The 27,766-nt window shown below is 40.4% G+C and overlaps 3 protein-coding genes across 5 annotated transcripts; 2 read left to right on the top strand and 1 right to left on the bottom strand.

The window, feature by feature from the left end:
* Positions 1–945: 945 nt before the first annotated feature.
* LOC135581461 (CSC1-like protein RXW8) lies at positions 946–20,950 on the top strand. Of its 3 annotated transcripts, none has more exons than XM_065106965.1 (12): positions 946–1,062; positions 1,588–1,933; positions 2,440–2,586; positions 3,977–4,040; positions 4,151–4,360; positions 7,214–7,402; positions 8,693–8,991; positions 16,886–17,162; positions 17,413–17,691; positions 18,886–19,119; positions 19,956–20,282; positions 20,564–20,950. In XM_065106965.1, the coding sequence occupies exons 2-11, from the start codon at positions 1,653–1,655 to the stop codon at positions 20,232–20,234; spliced, it is 2,259 nt and encodes a 752-aa protein (XP_064963037.1). In that variant the 5' UTR covers positions 946–1,062; positions 1,588–1,652; the 3' UTR covers positions 20,235–20,282; positions 20,564–20,950. The 3 variants fall into 3 exon arrangements, with proteins under 3 accessions (XP_064963037.1, XP_018681020.2, XP_064963036.1); XM_018825475.2 differs by having other exon boundaries at positions 1,010–1,272; positions 20,569–20,950; XM_065106964.1 differs by having other exon boundaries at positions 1,010–1,272.
* A 1,837-nt stretch (positions 20,951–22,787) lies between these two features.
* On the bottom strand, positions 22,788–24,211 carry LOC103982203 (myb-related protein 308-like). The gene is made up of 3 exons (XM_009399047.3): positions 23,891–24,211; positions 23,671–23,800; positions 22,788–23,581 (listed from the first exon to the last, which is right to left on the bottom strand). The coding sequence occupies exons 1-3, from the start codon at positions 24,024–24,026 to the stop codon at positions 23,014–23,016; spliced, it is 834 nt and encodes a 277-aa protein (XP_009397322.2). The 5' UTR covers positions 24,027–24,211; the 3' UTR covers positions 22,788–23,013.
* Positions 24,212–24,588: 377 nt separating this feature from the next.
* LOC135608852 (pathogenesis-related protein PR-1-like) lies at positions 24,589–24,976 on the top strand. The gene is made up of 2 exons (XM_065101902.1): positions 24,589–24,593; positions 24,637–24,976. Exons 1-2 carry the CDS (start codon positions 24,589–24,591, stop codon positions 24,974–24,976), a joined length of 345 nt encoding a protein of 114 aa, XP_064957974.1.
* Positions 24,977–27,766: the final 2,790 nt, after the last annotated feature.

Raw genomic sequence — 27,766 nt, 5'->3', positions numbered from 1 at the left:
CCATCGTAAGGATAACTACTATTTCATGGATTCCCTACTAATCATCAATCTTAATTATGGAAATCACTTCTAACTGGGCATGCTTAATGCATGCAGTTCATTAATGTGCTGTCGATTGACTCCAAAACAATCCTTTGTGGCAATGCACTGGAAACAAGAACATCAAATTTTTGCTTCTTCTCTCACAAGGATACATAGGGCATGGAGATCGCCATATCGCATGGATCTTGTTTGTACTAAGTTGATTCCTCATATTCTTTTCCTTCAAATTGGTCAACCCAGAGCTAGGGAAGAAGACAATTCCATGCATAATTCTGCAATAATCATGTCCACAATTATATATATATATATGTGTATATAGTTGACCAATTATGTGAGAAACAATTATATATATATTCGCAGGCCGCCCATTCCTATAATAAAAGCATTAGGAAGAGTGTCATGCTTGGCCTACTCTTCCTGAGACTTCTTCTCCACTTCGTGATTCTTCTAAGCCATGCCATCACGGCATTGAAGTGCAAGACCTGTGTGCACTCCCGTCACGGAAAAGAGATTGCTGCTGTCCTTCTCCGTTAATTAATCCATCAATCAATTACATAACCCTTTTGCATCAGCAAATGTGGACGGAGGTGTGAGTCACTCCGATGGAAATTAGCAAGCAATTACCCGGTTCGGTTTCGCTGAACCGCTCCGGTTCATAAACCTCACCGAAGCAACCGATTTAGATTTTGAGCCAATCTATGATGATTGTTAATCTAATACGAAACTCATGTGAATAAAAAAAAATTATATTTCGAGTCAGATTTTGATGAATTTGTGTAAAATTTTGATAATGTATGCTTAATGGGCCTATTTATGTTGAATCGAGTGTGGAGTGGACCACCGGTCGGTCCTCTTATCCGTGTCAAACTGGCGACATCGGTCCGGTTCAACTGGGCCGCGGGCGGATGGGATCTCACTCCGCGTCCACTGCGACGAGCGATGATTGTCCGCCACGCGCACCACCGTTCGACGCTGCGCCGCCGACGGACCAATAGATGCGCGCCACGCGTATCGCTTGGAGTACCGAACCCCGCCTTCTTGGGCCCCTCCCTCTCTTTCCCGTCCAGCGTTCACTCCTATTTCTCCATTTCGCCGCTGCGATTCCATTGCGCGATTCCCTTTCCCGAAGCGTTCCCTTGTTCTTTAGTTGCATCTGTTCTATAAATCTCGAATCTTGTTCCTGTTCCATAGAATAGTGCGCATTTTGTGTTGTCCTTCGGGTAATCGACGGTAAGATCGCATTTATTGTCATCTATGTATGCCATCTTTCGAGCCGCCTTCGACGGGACCGAAATCCGAGTTTTGTTGTAGGCTTTCTTGGTCTTGTTTGCTGTGTGATCTTCTTGAACCAGTTTACGATTCTTGGGTGCCCAAATTCGAGGTTGTGTTCGCGTCGGTGGATTGTTTTCTTGCTTTTCGGAATCGTCCAAAATTAGAGGATTTTGGTTGGATGGATCGATCCGTTTCCTTGCTTTCTGGGTTCTTGTGTTGCGATCGCCGTGCCGGTGATTATCGTTGAGTCGTTTTAGTTTGGAAATTTTGCAGTGGGCCGGGGAGTAGCATGCGAGGAAGTCGCGATTGGTCATGATCTATGTTGATCGAAGAGAGTGATGAAACTCTCTGCACTTCTGACATCTGCCGGCATTAACATTGGCGTCTGCGCTCTGCTGTTGTCGCTGTATTCGGTGCTGAGGAAACAGCCGGGGAATGTTAACGTCTATTTTGGGCGGAGGCTCGCGGAGGAGCATGGGCGTCACCGGGACTCTTATGTTTTGGAGAGGTTCGTTCCTTCTCCCAGCTGGATAGTAAAGGCTTGGCAATACACGGAAGAGGAGATCCTGTCCGCTGCAGGCTTGGATGCAGTTGTGTTTCTTAGGGCGATTGTTTTCAGGTGAATTAGATTCATGAACAATTCTTGTAGTTCACTTACTATAATTGCGCTGTCGATGTACGATCTACGCGTTGTATTCTTCTACGAATTGCTGGAGGTTTATGGTTCTGTTTAGATGAATTAATTGGAAATTTCCTTTTTCTTCCTATAAGTTTTTTTGGCTTGGATTTTGGTATTTCTTGGTGACATCGTAGTTACCATTTTAGGTCTGATTTGATTATTTGAATCTTGATTATAGAAAGCATTTATATGTTTTCTTTTTTACCCTAGATAGTAATACATACAGTGGATATATATCTCGTGTATTGCTTTTGAATGGTCAAAGACAATGAGACATTCAACTATGATATTTTCATTTGGTGACCCCTTTTTGGTAAGTGTCTGAAAGTTTTTGGTTTTGTGAGTTCAGTTAGTTGTTTCTATATTTTATTTAGATAATTATCATTCTTCTAAGTTGCTCGTGCAAGACGATTTACTAATTCTTGATGTTGATTTTAACTCAACAGTATACGGATCTTTTCCATAGCAGCTGTAATATGTGTCTTTGGCATCCTTCCGTTGAACTATTATGGACAAGAAATGCATCATGACCATTTTCCTTCAGAATCCCTAGATGTATATAACATTGGGAACGTCATGGAAAAATCACGGTGGTAAGAACTAACTCAAATCATAAGTTGCTCTAGAACTTCTTATGTTCTTGATCTACAATTCTTTTGAATTACCAAATGGATTATGTGGATTCTATGTATAGTATGGATGTTTCTTTTAAAAATTGTAACCACGTTTATATGTGATTAATTTTCTTAAAATAAATTATGACCTGCATTGTCACGGGACTCAGATTTTGGCTTGCTTAAAGTTGGTTCTGATCCGAGCCAGAAAACCAAATTGGCCAAGGATCCATAAAAAGAATACTCAGAAGATGCTCCTTGGGAGCGGGTTGCAATTCTTATCCTAATTAAATCCAACGGTGCTCATTGCATGATTAATCAGGGTATGACAATCTTCCCAATTTAAATCCTTGACATTCACATCAGACCCACATGCATTACATGGATCACTAAAATCTGCGCAGGTGATGTGGTGTTTGCAGGTCCTATGACCTACCATGCCTCTACTTTCATCCAATACTTTGTTTTTGCTGGACTTGGGATTTGTTGGGATGCTGAGTAGATCTCATCGTGTTCCATTTATCCTAGAAATTGTTGCTTTGATACCATATCCGATGTAAGATCCATGCTACAAAACTACTAGGGTGAAACCCTGAAAAAGTTGTACCCTAAAGATGTTAGTTGGGATGCCTAGCAAGTTATATATTAATCAAAGCCATAGTCGATGTCTGATGTGGGACTAATCGATGTATCACATATTCGTTCATTTAAATTCTTGATGTCCTTGTCATGTCTGCACACATACTATAAGTAACATGAATCATCAGGTTCACCACAGGTGTTGAGGGATTTTGAGGCGATATGGCCTTCCATGTCACTATCACTATCCATGATGTTTATCTTTTACCAGATCATATATTCACTGGGTTGCACAGGAGGTTTGGATATAACTCATATGTCATGAGCTGTAATTGTTTTGATACGATAATTGTAATGAACCTGAAAACTATGTGAGCCAAAAACCCCATAACGGAGTGCTCACATGGTGCTCTTTCGGGTGGATAGAAACTTATACATATCAAAGTCATAGCCCATTCTTGATGTGGTGCAACACTTTTGTTTCAAATTAAGCAGTCTTTATTAGTCTCAGATTATCTGATGTATTTTAATGGTGTTTCTCAAATTTTAAAATAGAAATTTTGGTTACAGTTGTAGAAAATGATTATATACATGCTCATTATTGTTCTGAAAGAATTCAACTTAGTTTTACTTTGGAAAGCAAATATGTTACTGACTCTGCAGTTACAGAGATGTACATAAAATCATTCCTAATTGGTAGATAAACATGGAATATAATTTCGCAACTACAGTTTTGGGTTTATGTGTCTTCAGGGGCTAACAAAATTTTTCTTGGTCAATCCACTTGCAGGCTATGGGTCCATTGCCTTGTTTTGTATATCATATCTTGTGCAGCTTGTACGCTACTCTACTTTGTAAGAACTCTGTTTTACGACCCAAATTGTTTGGCACTAACTTTCTTTCGAATTTGAAGGGTATTAGGCAATTCTCAGCTAATTTCTGAGAATGTTTTTGTGTTCTATAGGAGTACAAGAGAATTGCTAAAATGAGGCAGATTCATATTACTCGTTCACCTGCTGATCCTAGCCACTTCACTGTGCTTGTTCGTGGTGTTCCAAAATCAACTGAAGAATCACTGACTGAAACTGTTAGGCACTTCTTCACAAGATATCATGGTCCGAGCTACCTATCACATCAAATGGTTTTCCGGGTTGGAAAAATCCAGAAACTTATGGTGAGCAATTCTATTGCATGCTACTACTGTTTGGAGTGTAGGTTCTATCTTAAATGGCTTGGTGTTTTATTGCATCATGTACAGCAATATTTCACTTTGATTGTTTTATGACATGTGGAGATGACAATGCATGCTTACTTGAATACTTATGCATTTTTTGCCCTCTATTTACTTCAGGTGAACTTGCAATGCACCAAAAGCAGAAGTTATTCTTAATTAGGTTGTTTATGCTTCTATATGAAGCATCATGTTGGTTTGTCTTGTAAAATTGTGAAGTTAATTTCTGTTATGTATTTATACAGAATAGCCTTTTCTTATAATTGTTTGCTAAGGTTCTTCATGGTGTAAGGTTATTATTTTCAACCCCTGCTTTCTTTTATTCCCCTATGTGGGTAAAAAAATATATTATTGAATTTCTGTCATTATGGTTCTAGAATTCAGCACAGATTTTGACAGAATTCTTATAACTAGTTTGAACTTTGCAGCATTGAATGTTGCTCCAAAAAAACAGTGCCATGCTTTTGGAAATGTGATGCCTATGGTTGTTACATAATCCTTCTCCTTGGAATGTCTAGTCATCTTATAGGAGTTATGTGAGTGTCTTTTTAATGAAAATCAGCTACCTTCTTTTGCTTATGTTTTCGTCTAACATTGGCAGCCATGATACTTGTCTAACATTAAAGACGAAGATCAAAGAATACTTTGTTAATGATAACGAGATCAAGGAAAGATGAAAAAATTATTTTTATAAATCATTTAAGAATATTCCACATGAGACTTAGATTTTATGATAAATCATAGTGGTAGGATTTATTTGTAAAATTAGAGCTAATGAAGTAAAAGACACATTAAAGAAGATTAAAAATAGTTAAGAGTGTGGGGCTTGATGAAATCCCTATTGAAGTCTTGAAAAGTTTAGGGGATAAGGGAGTAGTTTGATTAACTAGCTTATTTAATAAAATCATGAGATTCAAAAGGATGAATAGAGAAAGAGTTTTTCAATGCTAATTTATAAAAATAAGGGTAACATACAAAATTGTTCAAATTATAGAGGAATTAAAATCATGAGTCATACTATGAAGCTTTAGAAAAGAGTTTTCAAAAGTAAGATAAGGCTTGAAACAAATATTTTTAAAAATCAATTTGATTTTATGCAGAGAAGATTAACCATAAAAGTTACTTATTTATTAAGACAATTAATGGAAAAGTATAGGGAGAAAAAGAAAGATTTGCATATTATTTTTATTGACTTAAAGAAGGCCTATAATAGGGTTCCCAGAGATTTATTATGATGGATATTATAAAAGAAGTATGTATCTATTAATTATATTGATGTTATTAAATATATGTATGATAATGTAGCTACCAATGTTAAAACTATAGGGAGTGTGTCTAGTGAGTTTTCTATTAGCATAAGATTACATCAAGGATCCACATTAAGTCCCTACATTTTCACATTGCTAATTGATGAACTTATTAGTCACTTACATAATAGATCTTCTTGGTATATGTTATTTGCTAATAATGTTGTCTTAGTTGATGAGCGCTTAAGTGGAATTAATTATAAACTTGAGCTATGAAGGGAAGCTTTATAAAATAAATATTTTAAATTAAGTATGACAAAAATTGAATATATAAAAAGCAATTTTAGTGATTCTGTAAATATCCAAGAAAATATAATCACAAGATGGTTCAAATAGAGAGGAACATCAGGAGCCTTGTGTGATCGTTGGATACCTTGAAGATTAAAAGAAAAATTTTATAAGACAGTCGTGAGACTAACAATGTTTTATGGATCTGAATGTTGGACAGTGAAGAAATAACATATACAAGAAGTTTGTTACCAAGATGAGAATGTTAAGATGAATATATGGAGTTATTAGGAAAGATAGAAAAAAAATACTTTTATTCGTGAACAACTAGGTATCGTTTTAATAGAGGATAAGATGAGAGAAAATTGTTTAAAATGGTATGAGTATCTGTTAAGGAGACTTAAGGATGCGGTAGTCAGAAGAGGTGAAATGATTAATGTTAGTGGTACGACGAGAGAGAGAGAGAGAGAAAGATCTAAAAAGACTTTAATAGAAAATATAAATGAAGATTTAAGTACTCTGAGCTTAACTAAGCATATGACTTTTTATATATCTCAATGACGGCAAAAGATCCATATAGCCGACCCCAAATAGTTAGGACTCACGACTTTGTTGTTGTTGTTGTATTAACAACCATGATACATTTGCCATTTTGTTTTCATCCTCATTGTTCACACAAATTATCGATATTTCAGTTAAAACATAGTTTGTTTGTTTTCTAGGTTGATGTATCTATTTTGAATATGGGTGTACCGGCCATACTTTTGGTCTGTATTAGTGTACCGAGCCTTGCTCAGTACGGTACGCCTAAAATAGCTAAAAATACTAATACATATTGTATTAGTGTTTTCAGCTATTTTAGCTAAAATAGCTTAAAGGTCGATAACCATCAAAATCGACCATTACCGCCCGGTATAGGTCGGTAACAGTCGGAATTGATCGGTACTACCCTGTATAGGTCGGTAACGATGAAAATTTCGACTGTTACCGCCCGATATAGCCTTGTATCACCTAATATGGGGCCAAAAATTTGGTACTGCCTAGTAGCGAGCGGTCCACGTGTTGAGAAGTTCTCGGACCGATATGTACCGCCCGTACCGGGCTGTACACATTGAAATTAAAAACCATGGGTGTATGTACGTGATTTGTGTCTGTACACGTGATCTCTCTCTCTCTCTCTCTCTCTCTCTCTCTCTTTTCATGTATTTTCTTGCTTGGTAATAGCAGAATTATTTAAGATCAATCATTCTTTTGTTTCCAGAGTAATGCAGAAAAGGTCTATAAGAAGTTCATGCACTGGAATGCCACTGCTTTTGACCCAAGAAGTCGACCTAATATGTTCAGATGTGGTCTTTGTGGAGCAACATCCAATTCTTTTGAGTTAATTCGCAGTCAATCTGAGATCAGTGCCACGAAAAACAACCCCAGCCATTCTTATTTGCCCGAGAAGGTTATTGCTCATTTCTGCATTTGTAACTTAGGTGTTGTGCTTATAAATTTTTTTGATGTGCACATTTTCATTAACCAAAATCATGTTCCACCTTTGTGTCTTCTGCTCTGTGATGTCGCATCATTTTTTTGGAACATCTGACTTGTCTGATCACTTGGTCTCTTTGCTGTGGGAGTTAAGGCCTATTAGTAGTCCTATCAAGCAAATAAGGGACAGAACAAAATAATTTAGAAGTCATTTAGGAAAATAAAATTGCAAGTACTGTAGCCTTTGAATAATGATGGTAGGATGCGGACTAGTAGTAATAGTTAAATACAAGCCACATCACACTGTGAATTATTTGGATGAAGACGGACTGCTTTAGAAAATTTGGATAAAATTTCCTGAAAGGTACAAGAGAGTATAAAATTAAGGAAAATACATAATAGTGTAATTAATTTATAATTCAGTTCACTAAATTTGTAGGATAAATTGCTATTAATTTTCCATATGTCAATCTCTAGAACTTTTGAGTTTCTAACATTCTAGTATTCTACAACAACAACAAGCCATCATATCCCAACTATTTGGTGACGACTATATGGATCTTTTTTCTATAATTTAGTTTTTACAAGGTAATAATGCCTCTTGTTACATAAAATATTTGAAATATCTTTCTATTGTTTCTATTAAAGTCTTAAAAGTTTACTTAGGTCTCTTTCTACTTAGCATACCACTAGTGCTAGTTGACACACATTGTGTAACCATTGCATCCATAAGTTTATTTTGGATAGGTATATGTCATCTTACTATCAAAGCTACACCTAATTGTGAATGTATGAAGAAAAAAAATCTTATTCTATCTTTCCCAGTAAAATTTTTAACGTTTTATTTCACCTTATTAGTTGCAATGATTTTGTGAAGAATTTCGAAAATGTTATGGTAGTTAGAATTGGAATATAGCATACAGTAAAACTTATGATGTGGTCTTTGATCTTTCCCTGTTCAATTCATTTTCCTGACATTACTAGAATCCGCTTTTAGTTTGATATACAATTTGATGTTCTTATTGTATATACCAAAACATTCCTTTTTGTCAAGTTTTGGAAAAAGATGCCGGAAAAAATGTTTATATAAGTGATGTGACAACCTTGTGTTGATCAGTCAAGTCAGCAATTTTTTTTTATGCATGTACATTTTAAGAAATATTGTTCTATGATTTTGTTTTACAAATTGCTTGCACGTTTTTTTCTGAAACATTTGGTTGTCAAATGTTTGCACTGCTTAACTGTTCTTAAGAAAATTGCACAGGAATGTGCTGCTGCTTTTGTTTTTTTCAAGACTCGGTATGCTGCTGTAGTTGCTTCAAAAGTTCTCCACTCATCTAATCCTATGTTGTGGGTCACCAATCTTGCTCCAGAACCTCATGATGTGTATTGGTCAAATCTTTGGCTGCCATACCGACAGCTCTGGCTCCGTAGGATAGCTACTCTTCTGGCTAGCATTGTATTTATGTTTCTATTTCTTATCCCCGTGACGTTTGTGCAAGGTTTATCTCAACTAGATCAGTTACAGCAGCGGCTCCCATTTCTGAAACGTATACTGACAAAGTAAGTATCAGCTTCAACTTTTGACGCATGTATTCTTCATATTTCTGTCTTTAGTAGTCAAGAAATTCTATAGTGTTTCTATATTTTGGATCTGTTTTTAGTAAAGTCATTAGTGTTTCCTCATGTACATTAGACAGTTCACATTCGTATTATGATATTATCACATAGGAATTGAGGCCTTTGTCATATGTTCATTGCTTTTGTATTACCAATTGTGTAGCTTTAACTAGAAATTAAGTAGCCGAAAATACTTTTTCCTGGATTCATGCATTTTTCTGTCTAGTGAGTAGCCTGTAATCGTATGATACATGTAAATATTCAGTCATTATACACAAAGTCAAGGCATAATATGGCAGTGTTTGATGTATCAACTGAAACAATATGAAATGGGCGATATGTACCTGTTCGTCTGCTGACTTGAACTTGAACCACTACGTTTCGGGTATAACATAGAAAGCAGGGGACATACCAAGTGGTACACCCCCTATACTGTCCGATATGATCGAAACTCAATCATTACCGATCAATATCAATCAGTAATGATTGGGGATTTCGACTGCAATTGTCCAATTTTGTGTCAAATCAGGGTCCAACAACCAATTTGACTGTTTGACCCCAGTTTCCCCCTTTAAATGACCCTTGTTCCTCTTTCACTCACTCTCAGTCATCCTCACTCACTCTATTTCTCATACTCAATTGATTATGTCTTATATACACTTTATTTTTATTTAAATACAATAAAAAAATCATTAAATTATGATAGAAAACCATGAAATATATTTTTTTTAATTTTCGGATCTTTTTTTGTCCGTTTTTCAGAAACCACTTGTCAATACTGGCATAGTGACATACTGTCACGGACAAACTTCTAAACAGGATGTTTGATGTAATGCTTATGTATGTCTGTATCTTTTGGTATGTTCATGCTTTGTACAGCATGTTGAGAGACGGTCGAAGGCTTAATAGTCTCATTTTAGTTGGGTTGATGGCCGCTTTAGGCTTGTAAATAAAGGTTGTGTCATGTGGACACGTGTGAGAGATTTTCGGTCTGTAATGGACCATTTTACCCTTTGTTGTGCAATTGTTCAGAGTTTGTAAAGTCTGTTTGTAATTTGCATTGTCTATAAAGTGTTTTTCAGAGATATTTGCTTGTGGATCCCGAGTGAGGCCTTTTCTCTGTCCTGTTCTCTCTTTTGTGGGACCTAAGGGACCATGGGAGGCTTCGGGGAGGCTGACCTTTGCGGACGGACACGCAAGGGTGCCGCACGACTTAGACAAAACCAACTAAGTCCGTGACAGATGGTATCAGAGCGGGACAAGTACTCATAGAAACACTTAGCATGCAAACGTGGGGGACCTAGCGGGGCTGCGTTGAGGGCAGTCAGCACACGCGCGACCGTTTGGGGGAAAACGAGCATGGAGATGTAGGGAAAAGGAGTCGCTCGGAGGAGCGGGCATCTGAGATTGGCATTCAGAGGAATGGCCAACCCTTCGCGCAAGAGGCACCATGAGAATAGACAAGCTTGGAAGAATGTGAAGCGCACAAAGGTTGGGATGGCTGAGTTTGAGTTACGGCTCAACATTGACAACTATACTTGATGGTGCTCAAGGCAAGCGAGGCACTTGGTAAAGGATGAGACCATGCAAGGTGGAATGAGTTGCTCAACGACCAAAAGAGTTATGCAAAGCTCACAGAGGTGAGGGGAATTGCTAGCTCGAAGAATTTGGTACTCATACATAGGCTTGTATGCGGACGATGGAATGTTCGTGGCCATCCCAAGGCGACCGAAACTCAACGCCATGGAGCATTGAAACTTTCTCTTCGGCATGTGAAGGATACGTCCGTAGGAGGCTGAAGGGTGCAACTAGTTCAGCATGTTGCTAGGCCTTGAGGGGTGCAGCGGGGGCTGTATTGACGTGGAGTCGCAATCTAGCAAGTGTGTTTGCAGGAGGCAGAATAATGCACAGTTTGTTCAGTAGATCGGAGTAGTCCAAGGGGATGGTGGTCTCCGAAATGAAGAGAGATGTTGCTCCAATGGGACAGTTATCCAGGAGGGATAAGTCCCGGCTCTCCAGAGGGAGAATCATGTGGGACGGACCTCATAAGTTGAGGAGTACCTCAACAAACAACAACTCCACGAAGCTCAATGGACTGAGCAAGTGGCGAGGAGTCGTCGCATGATCTCGCTTGAGAGAATGCATTGGTGGATGCATTACGAGATCAAGTGGGGGAGTGACCCAAAGCAACACAAATGAAGCCACACTTGGAGTCGATACGGAGATCGGACTCAAGGGAGGGTTGACCCGTGGAATGGTGGGCGCGAGGGCCACCATCAACTCAATGCAAAAACGAGGAGCGGAGCAACTTGGGTGTAACTTGGCGAAGTACCCAAGCCGCATGAAGGGAGCCAGCATAGAAGATGGAACATGGACCAGAGGCATAGTGCTTTCCTTGGACAGAGGTCAAGGACATGAACTCTTGCAGAGGCAAGAGCAGGATCATGTTGTTCCATGGGTCATTCATTCTGACGGAGTGGACTCATCTTGCATGGTGCCAAAGACGAAGGGAGCTTCTGGGCACATGCACTTTATCTCGGAGGAGCATTTGATGGAGGAACTAAGGCGACTCAATTTGCGGAGGCGAAGTTGGGTTCAGAAGGCCTTAGCACGGGGCAAGAGGACGCAGAGGCGGGTACTCTTGAAGAATATACCACAGTGTTGTCATTCAAGTTGCTATAAAGGAGGCGGTGCGCAGCAAAGATTGTGCTGGTAGGGGTAGAGGCCCAGGATCCAGACAATGGTGCACTAATTGCAGCGAAGTCGGGGGACTTTGGGAGCTACTAGGCGACGAACTGTCCTAGAGCGGTGCTTCATCGTGGTGTGACCTAAGAGTGGGTGGATGAAGGTCGATTGCCAAAGGAGCGAACAAAATCGAAGGTGGAAGAGACCTTGCGATGTATTGGTAGAGGCCACACATGAAGGGTTCACAATTCGAGTTCATCCCACAAGGATCAGAATGCAATAGAGATGTCACTAGGAGGCGACATGGTGCAGCGGATCGTGGTGGAACAGTTCGTGGCAATGCGATTCACACAACCTAGCCCCGTGAGGGACTAGATCATACAGAGGTATGATCGGGAGCTACTGGAAGCTCCACTTCGGTGAACAACACGACGGCAAGAAGGACTATGGATTCAAGGAGTGAAGGCCATGGTACCGCAGAGGTAGGTCTTCCGTGCGTGCATCGAATTTTGCATCGGATAAAAGCCTTGGTCATCAACATATGGGGGCTGTGTTCCACCAAGGGAAAAGTTCGAATGTAAGTACCAGTGAGTCCCATGGGAGGGACTTGATCATATAGCGGTATGATCGAAGCAGCTGGAGAGTTGGACTGCTCCAGAGCTCATATTCGCTTAAGGGAGCCCGACAAGTCAGAGGACAAGGTCGAGTAAGCGAACGTTGCTACCAAGGAAGCTAAGGAGAACAGAATCAGTGCAAACCCTACAACGTGATGGCAGAGGTCGTGCATGGGAGTTACAGTCTGTCTTTCCATCGACCAAAGGGTGCTGCTTGGAGAACACAGAGGTGTTGAAGCAAGGGGTCGAAAGGGGCGAGGAAGCGACGACGAGTCCAGAGGGACTTAGCTACCCAAAATCAAGCATCAGATAGAATGGAGGTGGACTCGGAGGAGTACCACAGAGGCATATCTACTGATTGTGAAAAAAAGGGATGCAGATGCGAGGCGACGGATAGTAGTGCCATGGGCATGGCAGCGCCATGGTACCGCAGAGGCGGGACTTCCGTGAAAGTCATTGATCCCTTGCTCTCATGGAGGGAGAATGCTTGGTCGTGAAAGGGGCCGAGGAGGTGGAGCATGCAGAGGCAAACTCCAAGTACCAAGACAAGGCTGAAGGGCAGAGGCCAAGGAACTTTGTAAGACCGGTGTCAATGAGTTTCTCGTCAAGATAACCGAAAGTGAAGGACTTCAGGTCATGTAAGAGTGCACGACCAAGGAACGAAGTAGTCAGTACGCGGTGCTGTACCTTCGCTACTCAGGGGAGTAGGCGGCAGGGTTGATGGAGAAGACGGTACAATCATAGAGGCGACCAAGTCTATTAGAGAATTACTCCAAGTTGGGGTGAAAACTTCCTGCATTCCAGAAGTTCGATGGCATTGAGAAGGTGAATCACAGTAGCTAACTCAACGCAAGGAGTGCAAACACTTCAAGTGCTTCAGAAGTGTGAGCAAAGAGCAGGCGAAGGCTAGTAACCAGCTCGATGCATGGAGTACAACCTCGAGGAGGCGGGCGAAGTCAAGTAACCTTTGTCTTCTCAACCCTTAAGAGAATGGGCGAAACCGAGTACCCCAATTCTCTTATCTATCCAGCAGAGGAGCTCTGCATAAGTTTAAAGACCCTTCGAAGATAATGTAAGACAATAGTTGTCAAATCCTCACCAATGGTGATCAGTGTTACTGAGAGTAGATTGTCCGCTTCATTTTCCAACGAAATGCCAATCGAAAGAGGAAGTGATGCGAACCTACTTGGATGTGACAACTAAGTGAAAGAAGAGTCAATGAGCAAATTTTGTGGAGGAAGGACCCAAATCTTCAGAAGTTTGCGAGACGATGCTCGTTAAAAGCTCCAACAAGCATCCACCCAGTTCAAACAGCACGAGGCATTTGAGAGACTGGCGCAGTAAGGATGGTATTTTCCTTCATCTGGAGGATCTGCAGGAACCAACAGGGATCAACACAACTCAGCCAACCCCACACTAGAGTCAGAGTCATTGGCGAGTTGAAGCAACAAGGCGGATCAAAGGTTTGACTACTCAAAAACAGCAACGAAGAGCAGCTGGGAGCCAAGAGACGCATTGCAGCTGGAGCAGAAGATTGAAGACTCAGCAGAGGCGAGGAGTTGCAGTGTCGACAAAGGCTTCGACGAGGACGTCGAAGGAATAAGTGGGGGAGAATGTCACGGACAAACTTCTAAACAGGATGTTTGATGTAATGCTTATGTATGTCCGTGTCTTTTGGTATGTTCATACTTTGTACAGCATGTTGAGGGACGACCGAAGGCTTAATAGTCCCACTTTAGTTGGGTTGGTGGCCGCTTTAGGCTTGTAAATAAAGATTGTGTCATGTGGACACGTGTAAGAGATTTTCGGTCTGTAATGGACCATTTTACCCTTTGTTGTGCAACTGTTCAGAGTTTGTAAAGTTTGTTTGTAATTTGCATTGTCTATAAAGTGTTTTTCGGAGATGTTTGCTTGTGGATCCCGAGTGAGGTCTTTTCTCTGTCCTGTTTTCTCTTTTGTGAGACCTAAGGGACCATGGGAGGCTTCGGGGAGGCTGACCTTTGCGGACGAACACGCAAGGGTGCCGCACGACTTAGGCAAAACCAGCTAAGTCCGTGACAATACGGTATGCCAGTATGGCAGTACTTACCAGTCTGCCTAGGGACTGATACTACTGGTTGGCATGGTATGACAGTCCTTGTACAAAATCATAATTATGTTAGATTAGTCTGGGCTAAGAAATAGCACCGGTTAGTTCAGTGATATTATATTTAGTTACTGTTTTATTGCATTTATGCTTTCAATAGTGTTTGTACTATTTTCGGTGTTAAATAACTGTAGAATGATGTGTCTTTTTTTATGCTTCAAGTTAGATTAGGAATTCATTTGTTAGGGAGCTGGCACTTGTTTGAATCAAATTGTAGATCGCAAACCTGTCAATTGTTTGTGGTTTACAACTTTACATTATAAAAGAGAATGTGATGAGCATTAGTGGTGGATGAAAATAAGTCGTGTTAAAGCAATATCCAACACAATACCCTTGCATTTAAAAAAAGTGGGATTGACTCGGGGAAGAAAATTTGTTGGGAGATTTTTTACAAAGTTCTTAATTTTTTAACAGGGATGCTGTGGCAGTGACAGAAACCTGTGGTTGCTTAGGATTTTATTGAAAACTATATATATATATATATATATATATATATATATATATATATATATATATATAATTTTTGTGTGTGTGTGTGTGTGTGTGTTGGGGATAGGGGAATGGTGGAGATTGGAGAGATCAAAGAAAAGTTTATTTCCTCTTAGAAGTCATGAATTACCTAGGAGTAATATGACAGTGAGGAGGAGGTGAAGGAGCAGGAGGGGAGGAGATGAGGAAAAGGATGTGGTGAAGGAAAAGGCGGAAGCAAAGAGGAGGAAGTGGTGACAGGTTTCAGAAGTAGGAGGAGATGGTGGTGGTGACACGATGAAGAGGAAGAGGTGGTGGGGATGTAGTTGGGAGAAGACAGTGGCGATGCGGGGAGGAGACGGAGGAGAAATCAAGAAAATAAGAGAGAGAGAGAGAGAAGAGAGAGAGAGAGAGGAACAACTATCAGCATGTCACACAATTGGGCTGTTTACAATTTATTATTAAAAAAAAGATAAGGTACTGAGTAGTAGGATTAACGCCCAATACAATTCAATATTGGGAAGTTTACCACTCTGTAAGTCTGAATCTGACCAAGCAAAATTTTTCTTTGTGTGTCCTGGTTGTCTAGCAAACTGTTAAATTCCGGTCCATACTGACTGGTATGGGCAGTATTTTAAATCTTGATTTACATGCAAAATCTTTATTCATCAAATCATCAATATTGTGTTACATTATTTTGGTGCCATTTAGTAAGGGCTAGAATAAGGCTTTATAGAGTTATTCCATTAATCAAGCAAATATAACATGGCTACAAATGCTTATTTGTTTCATATATACATCAAAGAACATGATGGCATTACCCTCAAGATGATTGAATGCCTAACAGATTGAATAGAATGTTAAATAAATAACTAAAGAAATCATCATTTTATTGGAAGTATGCAACTTCAGAATCTGACATAAATTAATTGCATGTGTATGTTTTAACAAATTTTTATCTATTAGGTGATGATTTTGTTGAATAAGATCAAATTGTGCTTTTCTTTAGCCACCAAGGATTAGGTGTTATGCCTATGGTTTTGAGGGTTCATGATCAGCATATGTCTGCCTTGATTGTGATCTTTGGGATTCCATACTTCAGTTTGATATATCAATCTTAGGATCAAGGATCGTAATTTCGTACCGTACCGAAGTTTCAAGCGTAACTCGGTATGGTACGGTGTACCACTCGTTATACACACACACACACACACATAAGAAAAAAAAAAAGGCAACGTCACCTCCTTTTTTTGCTCGTGTGAGGAGAAGAATCTGAGGTTTCCTTCTTCCCGTGCAAAAAAGGGCGACGAGGCAATGTCGCCGCCTCGTTTCTTCTGTCCGTGTGGGGAGAAGAAACGTCGCCTCGATGATGCTCCGTTTCTTCTCTCCGCGATGTCGCTGAGGCTTCTTCTCCCCGTGCGGATGAGGAGAAGTCGTCGATGAAGCTGAGGCCTCGTCGCCTTATACGAGGAGGAGGCTACATCTCATCTGCAACGTCTGGTGAGGGAGGGCGGCGACGGATCATCGAGGGAGAGCGGTGTCGGATATCCAGGTTCTCCCTTTTCTTCTCCCTCTTCTTTCTTCTCCCTCGGCACTCTCTCAGCTAATACCACCTGATAGCGGGCAGCGATGGTCAAAATCGATCGTCACCGACCTATTTAGTGTGGTAACGGGGCGAAAGCAACCCCAATCGATGGTACCGCCTGGTAGCAAGCGGTCCACATACCGATCTACTGGCGGACCGGTACGTACCACCTGGTACAGGCGGTGTTATTCGAAATTAAAATCCTTACTTAGGATATCCATGAGAAAATGCACTTGTCATATTTAGAAGAATTGGGATTGTATGGCTGGTAGTTGTTGTTGATTCACTTTGCTTCTTGGTAATCATTTAATTATTTACTTGTCATATGTTTATATGCAGGAACTTTGTGAACCAGATAGTGACAGGATACCTCCCTAGTGTCATCTTACAGCTATTTCTTTATACTGTTCCTCCAACAATGATGCTGTTTTCAACTGTGGAAGGACCCATTTCTCGTAGTGGAAGGAAAAAGAGTGCATGTACCAAAGTCCTGTACTTTACTATCTGGAATGTATTCTTTGTCAATGTTTTCTCGGGTTCTGTCATCAACCAACTGAATGCCATATCTAGCCCAAAGGACATTCCTGCTCAGCTGGCTAAAGCTGTGCCAAGGCAGGTATTATCACTTAATGTGTTGGTCTGGATCTTGATTCTCTTAATACTCTTTTTGACATGAGTCAATAGCTTTCTTAGAAATAAACATATTGGTAGTCTCAATTTTCTTGTTAAAAAAGGCTTATAAATTTTAAAATTGAATTCTTTTTCTGGTTAACATTTTTATTAATTTTGTTGGTACTGTCGACTTGTTAATGTTAGACCTTTGTGCAAAATGTTTCAATTGGGTAACTGTTTCTGGATGGATGCAGGCAACCTTTTTCATCACGTATGTTCTCACCTCAGGATGGGCTAGTTTGTCCTCTGAGGTAATGCAACTATTTGGACTTGTATGGAATTTCTTAAAGAAGTATGTCTTCAGAATTAAGGAGGATGACCCAGCTTCTGTTCCGTCGTTTCCCTATCACACAGAAATACCACGAGTTCTTCTATTGGGACTACTTGGTTTCACCTGTTCCATATTGGCACCTTTAATCCTGCCTTTCTTGCTGGTGTATTTTCTACTTGGATATGTTGTCTATCGCAATCAGGCAAGTAATGTGTGCCCCTATTTCATTTGAATTGTTGTTTTAAATGGGAAGGCATTACATGGTTGTAGGGGTTTTTGATGTACATGATTGTACTATTTTGTGGTAGCTGTCGCGAGCTTCAATGATGTGCTTAACCTGTTTTTGTGTTTAAGATGGTTAAACTTAACTATTGTTAAGTAGAAAGATGTTGAGAAAACCAACAGTTGACTAGTCTTTTAACCTTGCTGGCAACTTGTATCCTCTGTCACCGCATATGTTAATTTCTTTATTCTTCCCATTCATTCTTGTATGCTTCTTGTGCAATTCAGATGCATTCAATTTCCTCATCTCCTGAGTGTAGCATATTTTTCTCACTATTTAGTTAATTTTTTGTAGAATCATCACGGACCAAGTCTCATTTATATTATCTTCGCATTGCTGCTTTTGAGTTGGACTTCTTCTCCTCCTTTTCTACAAATGCCTTTTCCGTTGACTGCCTCTTGGATCCTTCCACATTGCACGTTACAATAAGTGCAGCAATCTCTCCAATGTTAAGTGATTCAGATCTTTGGATTTTGTACGGGCTTCCAATTTAATATTTTAGTTTCTCTCCTCTACTGTTATCTTTGAAATGGCGTCCCACTTATATTTTGAGTTTAAAGAAGAACATAATTCCAAGCAAATAATTTGTGTCTGTAACTCCTTAACTTGCATTGGTTGGTAGATCTCAGCAAATCATATATATTTTTTATCATGAAAAGTACAGTGGAGATTCATTAATTTAATAATTTTGACTTGCATAAAGAACTAATTTAAATCTTCATGATCAATAAAGAATCTAGTTCAAGTCCCTTGGACATGCCTGGCCATTGAATCTCCAAAATAATCTGTTCAATTTTCACAATTAATTTATCCCTAGATTGTGCATTGTTCAAGATCCAAGCAATTGGGAATGCACCCTGGTACAATGGTGAAGCTGTTGCCAAATGCTAAGTTGAGGATCATGAGTTCAAAATGGAAGCAGTTTTTCCACATGTGATATAAGTTCTAAAATGCTTGACTTTTTGAGAGACCTCAGCAATGTTATCTGGACTTGTCTTGAAGATATAAGCAATTAACTGAATTTCCAAGCTACAACTACCAAATTTTTTAAGATGATATTGTAGATTGGGAAACTAGTTAATTGGTTATATTTTGATTCCCCCAAATCTGCAGATTATGAATGTTTACTGCTCAAGATATGAAACTGGGGGACGAATGTGGCCAATTGTGCACAACACAACAATTTTCTCGCTTGTGCTGGCACAGATAATTGCTCTTGGAGTTTTTGGGCTTAAGGAATCTCCTGTTGCCTCAGGATTCATGATACCTCTTGTGATCCTAACGCTGCTTTTCAACGAGTACTGCCGGCAACGCTTTCATCCACTGTTCAGAAATTTCCCAGCACAGGTTGGTGGAATTCCTTCCTACTCATACAGCACGATCATTTTGCAGATTGTTAAATGGAAGTTTTCTTTTGTTTGGAAAAATCTGCCAACTATATATGTTGCAGCTCAAACAGCTTTTATCCCCAATAGTTTATGTCAGGATTATGAGACTTGTCAAAATTAAAAAAGCTTGATTTATCTAATTTTTAAACTAAATGAAGATAACAAGTAATGCTTTGTAAATCCAAAATTTGAGAAGTTCAATTTTGAGGAGTTGAGTGTTCAACCAACTGACTTTTGTCCATGATCAAGTAGAGGTACTTAAGCACACATGTTAGTGCATAGGTACCTGGAAAGCATGTAGCTGCAGTTAAAGGTACAGTAGCTTCTGATTGGATTCTAGTCCTTGGTTCTCATTATCCATGTTGGTTGAGGCACCTTTCTGGTTTGGCTACCAGTTTTAGAGTTGCCTTAAAGTAAATGTATCCTTTTAAACCGATGTTAGCCTGAACTTTTTTGGGTTTTGGCTGAAAGTCTGAATATCCCAAATTTTTAAAACAATAGTTAGTCTCACTTATATTGTAGTTAAGTTGCCTTGAAGTAACTGTATCCTTTTAAACCTATGTTAGCCAGAACTCCTTTGAGTTTTAGCTTAAAGTCCAAATATCCCAAAATTTTAAAACAATAGTTAGTTTCACTTATATTGTAGCTAGGGCTTCACGGAAGCCAGCTGACTCACTCTTTCTTGATTAGGAATTTTAGTTTTTGGTACGACATCAGGGTTGGTACTCGGCCAACCAACATGTTAGTACTCTTGTTGATTCGGTCAGCACGTCATTCTAATATTAGTTCTCACAGGATTTGATCGAGATGGATAAAGCGGATGAGCAGTCTGGAAGAATGGAACAAATTCATGAACAACTGCTTTCTGCTTATTCCCAGTTCCCACCAGAGAGTCACAATGTTTGCTTGGTGGATGGTGAAGGCACAAGTGGATCCAACAGAAAAGATGAATCAACAGAGTTGAATGATTTGTCTCATCCAACGCTTGTGGGGCTTCCAATCTCTAGACTCCGACAGGTTGTTACTGCAGTTAGCATGCTCGTGTCACTACAAAGCAAGAGTTCCCCGATGTAAAGTGCAGTCAATTTTTGGAGATTGTCATCTGAGTCAGATTGATTATACGTGAGTCTGATTTCATTCATTTATTATTTGCCTTCACTCGTGCTCTTGTTTTTCTACAGATATAGTCAGCTACATTGAGAAAGCTTATATGACATGATAACTTTCTAGATTATGATTGTTTCATATTACGTTCTTGCCAGCGTCACTGATATTGTGTGCAAATGTTTCATCAAAAGGCAACGAGTCTTTTGATGTCCGATGGTGATTATCAGGAGGTGGAGTTACTTAGTTTTCTTGTTGCATTTTTTGAAGAAATTTCAGTTTGTGTGTTTTTTTGCCAGTTCAGAATCTCTGGATGTAGCGGGTTAACTCGTATCGCCTTCCGAAAAGCTCTTTCCGTTATATCTGAGCAGTCTAATTCTGAGGTTGCAGAAACTCGTGTTCATCGCCACCATCTAGTTTTGGCTTTCGGCATATTCGTTCGCTTGTTGATGCCTTGTTAGCTTTTTCTTATTTGTGACACTCTGAAACAGTCACAGTTCAGATTACGTTTGTGTTCCTCTGGCAAATTAAGACTGTAAGAAGAAGAGATCTGTGGATGCTACAATCCAGTTAGTTTTACCTGTATCATGCCACGGACATGATTACCAAGTCTCTCATCAGTTCCATCTGTTCATGCATGTAAGAACTTTGTTGTTGTTGTTGTTGTAGCAGTTAGTTTCGGATAACTTTGTTGTCGCTTTGGCAAATTAAGACTGCAAGAAGAGATCTATGGATGCAACACAATCCATTTTCTTCTACCCGTAGCATGTCACAGAAGATGATATTAACGAAATCTCTCATCAGTTTAATCTGTGCATCTACTTGTCGATCACTGTTCTTGTCACAGCTACGTTGGAAACACTACTCGGACACACTGTTCATGGTGCTTCTTAGTGCGACATGTACGTGTTCAATATATGTCCATAATAATCTTGGGATTTATGCGTCACGATTTGGACAAAATGGGCGAGACATAAAGCAAGTCCATCACCATCATCAACCGCATCCTCGTGCAGCTCGTGGCCATCTCTAAATCTCATCAAATCTCTTTCTTTTTGGCTCAGCTAAATCGTTCACTTAACCTTTACATCTTCCTTGTCAGATGTGACATCCTGCGCTAGCACAACCCTCCCCTTTCGTCTCATGCCATTGCCTTCTTGTCTCGGCATGATTAGAGCCGTTCGCTCGGCAGAGAGAAATCGATCCAACATCACAACCCTCCTGCCATGAATAAACAAACAAGATATTGCAGGCAAAACATCTTTATCCCTTCATATTTTATCTCCCTTGGGACGACATTATATATGCTAAGCTGGTGCTATTTACTGGGAGTGTGAGATAGCGTGGACGAGGTAGATGCCACGAGTTTGTGTTGGTGACTGTCTCTGCCATGGAGTAAACAAATCATGAGGGATCGTCTGCGAGATTGCACGAGTATTTTCGTGATGAGGATGGTTGAGATTCTTAGGGTTTGTGTTGCACCCTCTTGAGGAAGGTGGCTCGTTGGCCTCTTCCTCTCTCTCTCTCTCTCTCACCACCATGCTTGGTGGTGGAATATTGTGAGGTACGTCTGCTTTAGCTGTCTCTGTCTGAGTGCAACAGTTAGATTCATGACATGATGGAGAGCACTTCTCCCGACACAGTTTCAGGGGATGATGGTATGGTCCAGATTAGTTCATCTGACATAAGACCAAATCACTATTCCCACAGCAATATATACTTTTGACGAGGATCAAGTCGATGGCCTTCTTCTAGCTTTGATGGTGTCACTGCTGACATACACTCTTGGAGTACGTTCAAGCATCAGAACCTCCTCTACGAAGTGGAAGCTATGGTTAATCTGAATCAGACGACTAAATCATTCCCTGCATCACCACAGAAACTTCCTTCAGAAGAAGCTGTGATGATGAACTAACCACACATGAAGAAGACATCCAAGCATATGCTTCACCTTTTGCCAATTAAACTACTCCTTTATTACATTTGGATGGTCTGCCATGTGCTGTGGAACTTCAGCATGAAAGGGAGCAGAGCAGCACATGTTCTTGTTCTGATGCTTATGAAATGTGCCAAGACATGGAGTCCTCTGTCTCTAATGAATTCTCACACGCTGACCAACAGAAAAGAAATCTTTTTAACTTATAGCTTCACTGCTTGGCTGAAAGAAATCTGCTTCTTTAGGGCAGAAGAGTCCTGAACAAGGGGTGTGTTCATTTTACTCTACAAATATCTTACTGACGGACTCAAGATAGATATTATATATCCCTGCATGACCTACTTACCTGCATTTGCAAGTATAGGTATGGGTGGCTTTCGACTCAATGGTTCTGCAATTGTCAGGATTCAGTATTTGCAGCTGCTGATCATCCAAATCAGGGTTCTTTTGCTGCAATTTCAGTACAAAGTGACTGCTAATTATCCTATTTCTAGGAGTTGATGGTATGTAGCAACTGCAAAATTAGTTTATATGATGGTATGTTGCATGTAGTGTCAGTTCTGTAAAGAGTATGCACATCAGTACTGTGGCCAACATGTCATGCATTTGAGATGGGTCAGTATGATTCTATCACCACAAATCCACTCCAATCCCATCACCACATAGAAATAAATCCTTTCAGACCAAAAACTTCCTCACCAAAGGCTTTCAACGACAAAACACTTTTTTTGTTTCTGAAGATCTTACCATATTAGCCTAAGAGCCAAATTTAGTAGCAGACTCCAAACGGTGATCGATTCCAAGGCAACAGATCTATATCAAATCGTAGTTACATGTCATCTGCTCTTGCGGCAGAGACTGTTGCATCCCTTGACAGCCTTTGATCACTGGATCCGAGTACAACAAAGGGCTTACTTCATTCCAGTTCATCTTCTCGGGCTCTGCAGTTACGTTGCTCTCTTCCAAGTTCGCCTGGTTGAATCCAAGTACCTCGTCGAGCTCGATTGAGAAGCCACTGGGATCCTGCAAAGCTTGGCCACCCGGAGTTCCCAGTAACGAAGACCACGCCATGCCATTGAGATCACTATCATCATCATCACAAATTTGCTGCCGGGGAAGTGTCGATGATGGTACGACAAGAGGACCTCCATAGCTTGATCCCATAACGTGATCGGTCGGATACACCAGAGCAGGTTGCTCCCGCCAATCTCCATTATCATCTCCCTTGGCTTCCTGCTTTTGGCGACAGGCTGAAGCCCGACGGCTGTGCGGCGGCTCCTTTGGCCGCTCGCCAAAGAGCTTCTTCTTCAGCCTTGTGTTCCAGTAGTTCTTGATGTCGTTGTCGGTCCTCCCGGGCAATTGCGAAGCCATCATAGACCACCTAATAGCCAAGCACAGAAGAAGCTCTGCACCTTCATATGCGATCATCAAACACATGGACGCAGGACAACATGCAGATCCGGTCATCACCTGCTACCGATGCTGACGTACAAGCTACATATGATATCATCTTCTTCCTGGGAAAACCCTCCGTGCTTTATGTTCGGCCGGAGGTAGTTCAGCCATCGGAGGCGGCAGCTCTTACCGCACCGCTTCAGCCCTGATCATGCAGACAAGAAGAAGAAAGAAGAAGAAGAGCAGAGGTAAGATTTGGTGCGAAGGAAGGTGGAGGTAAAGCAGCGTGACGGACCGATCTTTTGGGGGAGGGCGATCCAGCTGCCGCCGGTGCCGTGCTGCTCGATGTAGGACTTGAGCTTGGCGTCCTCATCAGGCGACCATTGGCCTTTCTTCACCGTGGCTTTGTCGCAGCAGGGGGATCTTCCCATCCGATTGACCTTTCTGCTTCCTTCTCTTTGGCTGCATGAGAGCTGATCACGAGTGGCTCTCCATATTAATGCAATCACATATGTGGTGGTTGTCGAATGAGTTGGTGGCAGCGGCTTTTCTTCTTCTTCTTCTTCTTCTCCTTCTTCGTCTTCTTCTTTGGAATAGAATAGCAGCAGTCTCTGTCATGCACTTGCCAACATACACTGTATGCACTCATGCAGATTTCAAGAATTTGTGGACCAAATTACTCGATTCGACCGGCTGGCATTTGGCGAATTATGGTCCAACCCGGTTCGGGCCATGAAGCGAACCCAATCCATGTGACCCGGCAACAGGATCAGCTCTGCGAGCAATTGGAAGGAAAAGGACCGGCGAGCCGAGCCGGTTCGGTCCAAGTAAATCCAATGGACCCAGAAACAGGTTCGAAGATGACAATGGCGCTGACTCCACTTGTCTTCGGCGCGCCATGATTGGCTATTACTTCCACGGACAGATCCACGACCAAGAAATCTTACGCATCGCGTTCGATCCGTCATATAGAGGGAGAGAGAGAAGACGAAGATGAGGTTGGCCTACGTATCCTTATCTCTGTCCGATCGAGCGTCGGAGTCCGCCCCCTCCTCTCGTGGACGCCCGGCGCTACGCCCACCGGCGAAAGGCGGACTGTGAGCTCGTGCACTCCGGAGGCCCCTACGGCGAGAACATCTTCGAGGGCTCCGCCGGGTACACGCCGGCCGACGCCGTCGACGACTGGGTCTCCGAGCGGCGGTACTACGACTACCACAGTAGCAGCTGCGTCCCGGGCCAGGCGTGTGGGCACTACAACCAGGTGGTGTGGGCTGACTCGGTTCACCTCGGTTGCGCTCAGGTGACGTGCGACGACGGCGACACCTTCGTCACTTGCAACTACGACCCGCCGGGCAACGTCGACGGCCAGCGTCCTTACTAGCTTATCCTGACCCTGAGAGCTCTGCTAATCATGAATGGTGAACTCTGCGTGTGCGAGCGTGAGAGAGAGAGAGAGAGAGTAGCGAGGCTTATCTCATGGTGCATGCGCATGGCCACTGAGCGACGTACGATTGCATTGGAGACATATTGTCGTTAGATGTAGCAGTGGGTGAGACAGAATCGACAGATATATATCGAAGGATCCTTCCATCATAACAAAGCATAAGAAGTACAGAATAGTTAGCCACCAAACATCTGATATCTTAAGATTAAGCCGAAGGTAAGGGTTGGATTATGCAGTTAATATTACTCCCTAATCTGATATTATTCCCAAAGAAATAGTAAATTAATCAACTACATATGTACAGAAGATAATGTGCAGTGAACTACATATGTACAGAAGTAATTAATCAACTCTTCAGCTTGAAGATTTGTAGAAGAAAAAAAATCATTGTGTTGATAGACTTGCCAAAAGAATCATTGTATGAGTGCGAGAAAGAGTAGTGGGGTGAGATGACATGATGGATAAGACTACTCAAGCACACCATTAAAACAACACTTATAGCTCCAGTAAAATCGTCTTCTTCTTCTTCGATGGCATGGTTTAACAGAGAGCATAACCTACAACACCATGCTTGAATTCAGAACACAACATCTATTGTGGTATGGGACCAATAAAAACGCTTCATCCATCCCTCCGATCATAAATCGATAGGAGAGCGAATGGAAGAGTAGGTGAAATGTTTGTCCCTCACTCGATGTTAAGACTTTTCTTAAACGATGATGTCTCCTTAATTGATAATAATTAATATCCTGAATCCTCTATTAGTCGTCGTGGGTCGCTGCCACCATCCTCTACTGCCGTATTGTATTGGAGATGGTGAGATAGATATGGCAGTCTATCACACAATAATGGCGAAGCATTTGGGCTCGGATAGAAAGCCCATTTGCGAGGCTATCCGTTCCAAGATGTCACAATCTACTTCAACTACGGGTGTCATAAATGTTGGACATCATCATCCCTAGGTTTTCAACTATTGAATGCATGGATAATCGATTGGTATGTTGTCCAACAGTGATAATTTCCTTACATCTGTAGCGAGGAACAGTGGAGCAGTGTTTCCAAACCACCGAAGGTTTGGATCAAATCATTAAGAGTTATTCCTCTCTCTCTCTCTCCTACTGCTGCAGATGAAACTTGTTTCCTGAAGGACCAACAGAGACCTTCTTCTCTAGAAATGAATTTAACTCTTGATAGAAACTTGACATCCACAACAGTAGAAGAAAGATGAAAAGACAGAAAGTAGAATAATAATTTGATTAGAGATGCATCCGATTAGCTTCTTGGAGACTAGAATATCAAAATCACATTAATGCCTTATCACAACATTTATAAGATTTTAACTTTTTTGTTTTCTTTTATTTACACTTCAAGTCTTTTCATAATTAGGATGAATTCTATGAAACAAATTCTTATTTTTTGGATTTTTCTGGAAGCATCCCCTGGTGGATTGGTCCACTTTTTTCATAATTCCTAATTTATGTATTATAGTACTTTTTTTAGCATTATCGAAATCATAAACATATTATTTTTCATAAAATTTATCCTTTTTGCCATATAGTGTATAAACATTTATAATTAGACCAATTTGTCATATCGACCGATCCATAGAAAAAGAAAGCAAAAATAATATTTCATGAATTAGATAAAAAAAAAGACCTTGTAACATATTATTTTTGTTTCCGATAATACTATAAAAATATTACAACATAATATTTTTATACTGTGTTATGGTATTTTTTTATATATTATCGAAAGTATTGTCACGACGTAATGTAAAATTATTATAGTTAGGGGGGAAAAAAGTATATACAACATATTATGTTTCATAAAATTTATATAAAAATATTATCCTTTTTGCTTAGTATTACTGAGAACATTATAACTAGACGAATTTACCCTATCGACCGACTGATCGAAAATTATATTTCACGAATTAGATAAAAAAAAAGACGTTGTAACATATTAATTTTGTTTCCGATAATACTATAAAAATATTACAACATAATATTTTTATACCGTGTTATAGTATTATATATATATATATATATATATATATATATATATATATTATCTAAAGTATTGCGACGTAACGTAAAAATATTATAGTTTGGGGAAAAAATGAGAAATGATGTTTGAGAAGAACTTAAAAAGAGATTTTTTTTATATATAAAAAAATTGCCCAAGTAATTACTAAGTTTTATGTTTTATTTCTTTACAAGATAGAGAAAAAGTGGGACGGTCTAATGTCTTTATGTGCTGCAATTGCGTCTCATGCACAGGAATTACATTAGTAGCAGAGTACTAATGATGACAACCGATGTGAGGGCCACTTAGCAGTATGTGTTCGATTGTACTGCCCATCGGTACTCTATCATTCTATGGACTGTTATTGGCTTGGGAAGCTTCTCTCAGCTTCTTTGAAGTTGTGCCTCACCTCATCATCGTAACTTAATTATCATTATTAATCCTCCATGTTGGAAAGAGAACAGCTTCTTTAACTTGTGCCTCACCTCATCCATTCTTTAAGCTCACAGCCACCTATTCCTGTAGCTGCAGTCCTCCATGTTGGAAAGAGAACAGCATCAGTGAGATGAACGCTGAAGAACATGAACAGTGTGGAGAGCGATGATCGGATCAACGATGACAACACAAGCAAGGAGAGAACGAATCCATTTGTTTTGGACCAAATTAGGTTCCTCAGATATGATTACTCTAACCTACGGTAGA

Source organism: Musa acuminata, chromosome BXJ2-4 (genome assembly GCF_036884655.1).
Source record: "Musa acuminata AAA Group cultivar baxijiao chromosome BXJ2-4, Cavendish_Baxijiao_AAA, whole genome shotgun sequence".
NCBI classification, from domain to species: domain Eukaryota; kingdom Viridiplantae; phylum Streptophyta; class Magnoliopsida; order Zingiberales; family Musaceae; genus Musa; species Musa acuminata.
This window is presented reverse-complemented; position numbering and strand designations above follow the sequence as displayed.

What these genes read in the sequence shown, in the direction of transcription:
- LOC135581461 (XM_065106965.1), top strand. Translation starts at nt 1,653, where the DNA reads ATGAAACTCTCTGCACTTCTGACATCTGCCGGCATTAACATTGGCGTC. An exon ending in CTTAGGGCGATTGTTTTCAG is followed by an intron (nt 1,934 to 2,439) that starts GTGAATTAGATT and finishes TTAACTCAACAG; the next exon opens with TATACGGATCTTTTCCATAG. An exon ending in CTGAAACGTATACTGACAAA is followed by an intron (nt 8,992 to 16,885) that starts GTAAGTATCAGC and finishes GTTTATATGCAG; the next exon opens with GAACTTTGTGAACCAGATAG.
- LOC103982203 (XM_009399047.3), bottom strand. Translation starts at nt 24,026, where the DNA reads ATGGGAAGATCCCCCTGCTGCGACAAAGCCACGGTGAAGAAAGGCCAA. An exon ending in CGCCCTCCCCCAAAAGATCG is followed by an intron (nt 23,801 to 23,890) that starts GTCCGTCACGCT and finishes CTGCATGATCAG; the next exon opens with GGCTGAAGCGGTGCGGTAAG. An exon ending in TACGTCAGCATCGGTAGCAG is followed by an intron (nt 23,582 to 23,670) that starts GTGATGACCGGA and finishes CTTGGCTATTAG; the next exon opens with GTGGTCTATGATGGCTTCGC.